This window comes from Lithobates pipiens, unplaced genomic scaffold (assembly GCF_037356315.1).
Source record: "Lithobates pipiens isolate NorthernLeopardFrog02 unplaced genomic scaffold, aLitPip1_a1.2 Scaffold_3, whole genome shotgun sequence".
Lineage (NCBI taxonomy): Eukaryota > Metazoa > Chordata > Amphibia > Anura > Ranidae > Lithobates > Lithobates pipiens.
This window is the reverse complement of record NW_027507790.1, coordinates 109,362,038-109,370,926: the sequence shown is the minus strand read 5'-3', so window position 1 is coordinate 109,370,926 and position 8,889 is coordinate 109,362,038. Positions and strand designations below refer to the sequence as shown.

Genomic DNA, 8,889 nt, shown 5'->3' with positions numbered 1-8,889 from the left:
GTTCATAGTAGGGGATTGCAGCTGTATTTTTGGGCAAAATGGTAGGAGCAGGGGTGTTAGTCTTTGGGGACACGTGCAAGGTGACTTTTCCTGGGACGTACTGAAGAGTGGATGCCTGTGTGTTGCTGGACAAGGGGATGGAGATAACAAAAGAATATTTCCACTCTCCGGCATCACTCAACCGTGTCTCTTGAATCAACAAGGATCCATTCTGAAAACTCATGACTCTATCCCGGTAGTCAGTGATATTCCCTGCGACGCCGTTACCCCAGACGAGATGATTATCAATGGGACTCCACCAATATACTTGCTTCCCCACAGTCCCTACAATGGCCACAGGTAATAAAATGGATTCCCCCTCTAGGCAGTAGACAGGATTCTTGTCAACGATCACGCTGATGAGTGGTCCAGTCTCCTCTTCCTTGGTAGTTGTGATCAGCTGGAGCAGGATAACGATCCACATCGACTTCATGGCTCTAAAAGGAAAGAAAGCAGCACATTTTAGTTGATTTCTTTGGCTCCATGGAACTGTTTCAGTTGGTTCGCATGAACCCATTTATCTTGTGTCTTTTTGCCCGCCTCTATTCTGATTTTATATACAGACGGACTTAATTTATCAATAATAGAAAATGGACCTCTCCATTTTTGACTTAGACTGTGATCCAGGGGACGTAGTTCCAAGAACATAACTCGGTCTCCTTTGGCCCAAGTGCATTCTCGAACCCCTTTGTCAAAATACGCCTTGGCTTTCTTTTGACTTTTACCCATTTGTGCTGCGGCAAATACATGGATCTCTTTTACCGCTTTTTGGAGTTTAAGGAGGTATTGGTCCATTGAAAGTCTGTCTATGGTAGGTGTATGCATCTCTAGCCAGAGATGTTCAGGGAGTCTCATCTGTCTACCTGTCAGTACTTCAAAGGGTGTCAGCCGGGTAGCATATGAGGGGGTTGCTCGGATGGCCATGGCCAGTAATGGCAGCAGATTATCCCAGTTCTTACCATTGATGTGTACAAATTTTTTTAGCATTGTCTTAATCTGCCGATTGGCTCTTTCAACCTGACCTGAAGATTCTGGGTGATATGGAATGTGAAATTTTTGCTCCACCCCTAACATCTGTAGGCAGGTTTTTACCACCTTTCCAGTAAAATGGGTCCCCTGATCTGACTCTATTGATCCTGGGAGCCCCCATCTACTGAACACCTGTTCTACTAAAATCTTAGCCGTATTTTGTGCAGTGTTACTTTTGGTTGGGAAGATCTCTGCCCATTTAGAAAATAAATCTGTGACTACGAAGATGAATCTGTTGTTTCTAGCAGTGACTGGCAAGGGTCCCATGTAATCCATTTGTAAGGCATTCCATGGCCCTTCTTTCAGTCTAATTCGTAAAGGGGCATTGATCTTCCTTGGTGCGGGGTTAACCTGTGCACAGACAATAAAATTGTCACAATACTGCTTCACATCTGTCATCATGGAAGGCCACCAACCTATGTTCTTGAGCCGCTCACCTGTTTTCTCTGACCCTTGATGACCCCCAGTAGGCAGGTCATGCACTATGTAAATCATTTCATTTTGGTATTTTTCAGGAACCACCCAAGTTACTTCATCTCCATGATGTAACAATACCTTTTTATCTCCTGACAATCTGAGGTGTTTTATATATTTTGCCAAAGTATTCCCCTCAGAGAGTTCTCCAGTCTCATTTTGCAGTTTTTGCATTATTTCCTTAATGTTGTCATCCTGGCATTGTATGTCCGAAATATCCGGAACTACTATGCAGGATTTTGTGAGGGCACAAACACTGGGGCACAAGACTAGGTCCGGTAAATTCGACGGAATTTCCCAGATCTCCCCTCCCTGTGCTCCTTGTTTGGCCAAGCAATCCGCCGCCTCATTTTGTTCCCAGTATGGGGCAGTACCTGAATGACCTTTAACTTTGCACACCCATGGTTTGACTGGCAACTTTTGCACCAATGATACAATATATTTCAACAGGGATGCATGTTTAAGTGGAGACCCATCTGAGGACATGTACTGGTGGGTGTGCCAGAAGGGCAGAAATTCTGTAAGAGCATTACAGACCCACGCAGAATCTGAGTATAAAACAATTTCTTGGTCCCCTTTCATCAGTTCTAGGGAATGAGCGATTGCAGCCATTTCCGCAAATTGTGCTGATTTGACTTTACATGACCGAAAGATTGATGTTTGGGTCTTTGCTTGTGGATTGATATAGTATATTCCAAATCCTGCACGTGGAGAACCCTCCACGTAAAAACATGATCCATCTGTGAAAATTTGGCCTGCGTTTTCAGGGACTGTTTCCTTTACTGACAAAGGTCTAAAGAATTGTTGTGCCGCTGATTGTGGGGTGATATCACATTCATGTGGTACTCCCTGGTAAAGGAGGCCATGGGCTCTAGTGGACGGATTATTTGTGTGTTGAACTTTAATGTCTCTGTCTTGAAGCAACAAAGCCCAATGGGCCAATCTGGCATTGGATACATTGCCATCCTTCACTCGGTCTGTGAGTAAAAATTTAGTGGGAGTGTGAGTTGTGTGCAGGATGACTGGGTTAAGTCCTATGATGTATGTGAAGTATTTCACTGCCCAAAACGTAACTAGGAGGTGTTTTTCACATAGAGAGTACTTCATTTCCACAGGAGATACTAATTTAGACGCATATGAAATGGGTCTCTGTTGCCCATGGATTTCCTGTGACAGAACAGCTGACATGGCTGTCTCTGATATGGCAGTCTCAATGTGAAAGGGCAGTTGGTACTCTGGGTTGGCTAATGCTGGCGCTTGCGCTAAAGCTTCTTTAAGCTCCTGCACTGCCTTGGTGTGTTGCTCAGTCCATTGCCATTGGGTATCCTTTTTCAACAAATCATACAGTGGTGCAGATTTTTGTGCAAATTCAGGGATGAAAGCCCGTGAATAATTTACCAATCCTAAAAAAGATCTCAGAGTCGGGATGCTCACTGGCAGCGGTAATTGTAGAATGGCTTTTACCTTTTCAGTTGCTATCTTACGTCCGTTTGCTGTCACTGTAATCCCAAGAAAAGACACAGATTCCTTCAACAATTGTGCCTTAATGGGATTACACTTCAGTCCCGCCTTTCCTAGGATCTGCAGAAGTTCCTCCAATAGCCGCAAATGCTCTTCTTTGTCGCATGTGGCTAGCAACAAATCGTCCACGTACTGGAAAAGATTCTTTGGAGAAGAAAAAGCAATTAAAATATCTCTCATGGTTGCATGAAATAACGTAGGAGAGTTATGAAATCCTTGAGGGACAGAATTGAAAGTATACTGTTTTCCCAGAAATGTAAATGCAAATTTGTATTGACATTCTTCTGACAGCGGTAATGACCAAAAACCGTTTGATATGTCCAGCACTGTGAAATATTTGTGTTTGGGATTTAACATGCTCAAAACATCCGGGACAGATGCAACGGTGGGGGCGCAATTGTTTGTAATACTGTTCAATTTGCGGTAATCGATTGTTAATCTCCACGAATTGTCAGTACTTTTGCGAATCGGCCATATTGGCGCATTTGTTGTTGATACACATGGTCTGATGACCTTTTGGTCCAGCAGTGACTCTATGGTTTCCTGTAAGTAGCTGATAGCTTCCTTTGGAAAGGGGTATTGTTTCTGCGGAACTGGGTCTGGCCCACTGATGTGTATTACCGTATTTACCTTTCCACAGTCATGTTTGTGTTTTGCAAAGGATCCCTGATGTCTTTCTATCACAGGCTGCAGCACCTGATGTTCTGGGTGATCTGTAATGATCTCCAGTATGTCATATTTTAAATCATTGCGTTTGATGGCTGCAATTGTGTGAGAATCAGGTATCACAATGGTGCTATTCTGATCAGTTGGAACCCCTTGCAGTAGTAACAGGTTGGTCAGATCCAACATACATCCATTGGGAATTAAGAAGTCTGAACCCAGCAGGCTGGTTTCATTTGGCAAACACATTAATGCTAATGGCTGTTTTAGGGTTAACTCACCAATTTGGATTGTTAGGGGCTTGGACAAGGCAGACTCAACATTATGTCCAGCAAAGCTCTGGAGATTCAGTGGCTTTCCTGAAGATAGTGTTGAGTTTAAGGGATCTTTGTCATGCATAATTGATATCGCCGCCCCTGTGTCGATTAACATGGTACATTGACGGCCCCTAATCAACGCTGACACTACAGGGCGCCCACACCTATCCAGAGAAATAGGTGCTAAGATTTTGGGGCCTTGTAGTTGTCACCATTGATGACGGTTAGCCTCTGTCTGGGAAGCTACCTGTACTTCCTTTCCAGGGCCTACTTGAAAGGCCTGTAATTGTTGTCGCAACTCTGCATAAGTAGGAGCTCTTTCTGTGTCACTGACATGCTTGCCCTGTGATAGGTGGCTATGAGAGTTTTCTCTTCCTCTGCCTCTGCCTCTATAACCTGATTTCCCCCTATATCCCCTCCCCCTCCCTTGTAAACTTTTGTCCCAGTTAGGGTTGTATGGAGGATTGGCTTCTCCTGGGGCATGGGGGCCTTCTACGGTGGTAGTCCTGCATTGTACTGCAGCCACCTTCCTAAACAGCTGTTTCTCTTCTCTTTCCTTAAGCCTGTGCTGTTTATAGGCTTGGATGGCATGGAATGATCTATGTATTAATCCAATCACCTCCTCATAGCTATGTTTTCTAGGATCTATCAAATGCTCACATTTTATTCGAATAGCGGGATGGGCATTGTGTATCAGTAGGTTCTTATATTCCATGTCCTCTCTAGTGGTTTTACCATTGTTAGTGTTATATGCTGCCCACAATCTATTGGCATAAACTAAAGGGTTTTCCTCATTACTTTGTTTGATTTGATAGGCCACCATCAAACCTATAGCTGAGGGATTTATGACTTTGCCTTCCTTAATTTGATCTGGGAGTGCATTCCAGGTGTGGGCGTCAAGGGTTAATTGTAACACCTTAACTTGGTCACTAGGATTTCGCACACCTAAGAGCTCACACCTCTGTTGTACATTGGTTGCATGTGAAGTAATGTGTTCATTCGTTTTAATTTTGCCAATGAAATCCGCTACACTCATAAGGGTTTTTACAGGTTGAATTGGATATACATTGGAAATCGCCTCATTTCCTTCACTATCAAAGCCCAAAAATGTTTGATTTCCTTCAGTAGAGGAGGAAATCTGGGTCCTACCCATGATGGGGAACTTATCATGCTCCTCATTTGTAGATAGCTGGTCCCCGTTGTCTGGTGGGTCTATGACAATGGTGCATTCTCGATTTTCCTGTGGCTCTGCGATTTCTCCCATCGCCACAGGAAATGTGGAATCGGAACCCATATCTTCCTCTCCCCAATACTCTTCATATTCCTCTGTGTCCCCAATTTCATAGGCACAAGTAGGTGCCGTAGCATTACCTTGTTCGCATCTGTTGGCCACAGCCGCCTGTCCTTTAAGGATAGAAATTGTTTGTAGCAACTGTGACTCGTTTTGCGTGCAGTGTGTGTGATCTATAAATGTTCCTTTCTTAGCTTCATGTAACTGATTTTGGACTACTTTGTATGCAGTAGTTATGTGGTCCAGCTCAGTCTCAACTTTAGTTAGCATGCTTTTATATTGTACCACTTCTTTCTGGGCCAAATTTACACTTTTAACATTTTCCTCCTGTGAGGCATTAACTAATTGATTAAGGGTAGTTAATGTTTGTACCTGGTTCTGTAAAGCTGTATTCTCTTTTTCCTTCTCAGAAATTGTAATATCTTTTATTATAGACTATATCTTCTAATTTCTGCATTTTAGTATTCATAGCCATGCAAGCTGCATACATGCCTGCTAAGGCTAGACTTTTATGCTGATTTTTTTTGGTTGTTTTAGCTTGTTTCTCAAATAACTCCTGGACATAAGTCCAAGGAGATGCTTTTAACTTGGCATCACAGGCAAATTCATTGTTCTTATGTTTACGAGTATACGTTGCTACAAAACTTTCTAGACCGGACATGGCAGCCATTACCAATCTATACAATGCAAAATTTGTAAGCTAAATTATGTTAACTTCCCCTGTACTATACAGCCACTTTGAGATTACCGTATAGAAGGAGGGAAGGAAAACACCTTAAAAATAATAAAAAAAAAAAAAAAAAAAACATAAACAGACTCAAATAAAAATGCAGAAAATACAGTAAAAATAAAACAATATTTCAGCTCACAATAAAACCCTCTTTTATATTAGTGGGGGAACACTAATTATGCTCACCATAACATTGAGCCTTCAATACAACAATTGACCCAGGGGACAATAGAACCAAGAGCTTTGAGAATGTGTACTGTAAGCCCCCAAGGATCTATATGCTGACAATAGTAAGGTAAACGCAGCCGTGTTTACACTAGTATTTGTAACTCAATTCAGTAATACAAAAAAAAAACCAACAACAAAAACTTTTGGAAGGTCTATTATACTATGCTCAGTGCACCTTATTTCACACTAATACACTACTAATAATCTTTCTCAAAGATTATCTTCAGTATTCAGCAACAAGACTTCCACAGCTCTGTACTTTAACTGACAACAATGAGAATATTACTGCTTGTAAAATTCCACCGTAAAACAAACAAACTACTTTCTTAAAGCTATGTTATGCATTTAGTGGATAGACCATTTAAATTAAAACAAACATTTGTTGAACCTTTTCAACAAAACCAAGACCACACTCAATTGGAGTCTTTTCAATAAAATAAATGTACTCACCATGCAGGACTCTCAAGCAATTGTTAGAGACAGCAATGAAGCTTGGTGAGCACCAAAGAATGCAATAATAAAAAAAAAAATTAATAACACTTTTCCCGCAAAGTTACTTCCTCCCCCTTACATCGACCGGTATATAAGGGTACATCCAAAGAACTTTTTCAATTATAATTTTGGGATATTAATGAAAAAAAAAAAAAAAAATTAAAAAAAATTAATAATAAATAAAAAAAAAATAATAAAAAAAAAATCCAAAACATAAAAAAAAACAATAATAATAACTTGTGGTGTATATTCTCTCCTTAGAGTTAATCTAATACTCACTTAATAATAAAAACATATAATAAAAAAAAAACATTTACCTATATTTTTCCCTCTATAGATTGGATAAGCTGACTCAGCTTAAATTCCCCCTAATAACCTTTTTATCTAGATAGCTTGAATAAGCGGACTCAGCTTAAATTCCCTTAATAAGCTTAATCTCTAATAAACAAATTGTGTTATTATATTAAATACTTTCAGTCCTGTACTCAACTTCGTGGTCGCCACTGTTAACCTTCAAAATTTATATTTCTGATTTATTAATCAGAAGATATGATATGGGTTGAAAAGAGAATTCTTATTGACAAAGGAAAGGAAGGTTTAACATAACACCATTTATTAGAGTACGTTACAGGTTTATCTAATACACAGAAAATATCTATAGTCTAAGTGAGGGAGTAAAATATTAGTTTAAAATACAACAAGAGTACAATACATTCATTACAATACAAAACAGGACATATGACAATTCGGTATACCTTGTAAGTGCTGGGAGATGATCTGATAATTTACCTACTCTCTGGTCAGTCTCATCTGCCATTATCCTAGGTTTGGGGTCCCCTTAAGAAGGGCCATTTCTCATTGACTTGCCTAGGACCCTCTGATTGGTTAGCCCTCTCCTCCCCTCAATAGCACCTCCTCTTTTGGGTTTAATTGGTTAGTGATAATTAGTCTGAAGCCCACTTAATTAAAGAGGAAGTTTGCTCTTGAATAGGACACTTAACTAGGCATAGTCCCAGCCGGGGTAAATTGTCCATTCCTGAACAGATCAAAGAAATATTTTAAGCATATCAACCACCCTTTGAAATGGATAAATGGTTGATTAGCACGGAAGAATACACAAGCCTTTATCTAGCAAATGAATTCGGCTCCGTACCGACTACACACCCAAATGGTATCTGTTCGTGGGTTTTGATTATTACATTAGGTAAACAGCAGGACATCTCCCTCACACCCACACTTAGCATACCTGTGAGACAAAGGTATTGTTAATTGAATTATATACGCTGACCAGACGTCTGTTCCTGTAAATCAAATCATCTGGGCAGGTTAAGCTAAAATTATTATAAACCTTCTTTATTTCTTATCCTAATATATACATCTATCATACAAATATTCCCAGTTGCTAATGGAGATTACTCATAAACTCCTCATAAGGCAACAATACCATCAAAAGAAAGCTCTATTTGTGGGGAAAAAAGGACACAAATTTTCATAACAGTACCACAGCAAAATAAAATTTCTAGAGGAAAAAATGGAGAAGGCGGGAGGGTCCCATCCCCCCCAAAATTCATACCAGGTCTGGTATGGATTTTATGGGGAACGCCACACCAAAATGAAAAAAAATTGTATGGGGGTTCCCCCTAAATCCATACCAGACCCTTAATCGAGCATGCAACCTGGCAGGCCGCAAGAAAAGGTGGGGCAAGAGAGCAGGCACTCCTACTGACCCATACCAAGCCACATACCCTCAACATGGGGAGGGTGCTTTGGGGTCCTCCAAAACACCTTGTCCACATGTTGATAGGGACAAGGGCCTCTTCCCCACAACCTTTGCCCGGTGGATGTGGGGGTCTGCAGGCAGGGGGCTTATCGGAATCTGGAAGCCCCCTTTTTTACAATGGGGCCCCAGATCCCGGCCCCCCCTTTGTGAATGGGTATTGGGTACATTATACCCCTACTCATTCACCCAAAAAAGTGTCTCACGTGATGTCAGAGGGGGCTGGGTAATGTCACTGGGTGGCTATATAACAGCTGTCATCGTGAAAAGGCTGCAGTCGTCAGGACGCCTCCCACAGAGGCAGAGTTTATCCTTTTTTTTTCTCAGG

The 8,889-nt window shown here is 41.1% G+C and overlaps 1 protein-coding gene across 1 annotated transcript; it reads right to left on the bottom strand.

The window, feature by feature from the left end:
* Positions 1–501: 501 nt before the first annotated feature.
* Positions 502–8,222, bottom strand: LOC143940619 (protein NYNRIN-like). Its single transcript, XM_077462173.1, has 2 exons — positions 7,540–8,222; positions 502–3,207 (listed from the first exon to the last, which is right to left on the bottom strand). Exon 2 carries the CDS (start codon positions 2,728–2,730, stop codon positions 502–504), a length of 2,229 nt encoding a protein of 742 aa, XP_077318299.1. The 5' UTR covers positions 2,731–3,207; positions 7,540–8,222.
* Between the last annotated feature and the right edge of the window lie 667 nt (positions 8,223–8,889).

Bases quoted from the DNA above. Each gene is read 5' to 3' on its own strand.
- LOC143940619 (XM_077462173.1), bottom strand. From the start codon at position 2,730: ATGTCAGCTGTTCTGTCACAGGAAATCCATGGGCAACAGAGACCCATT.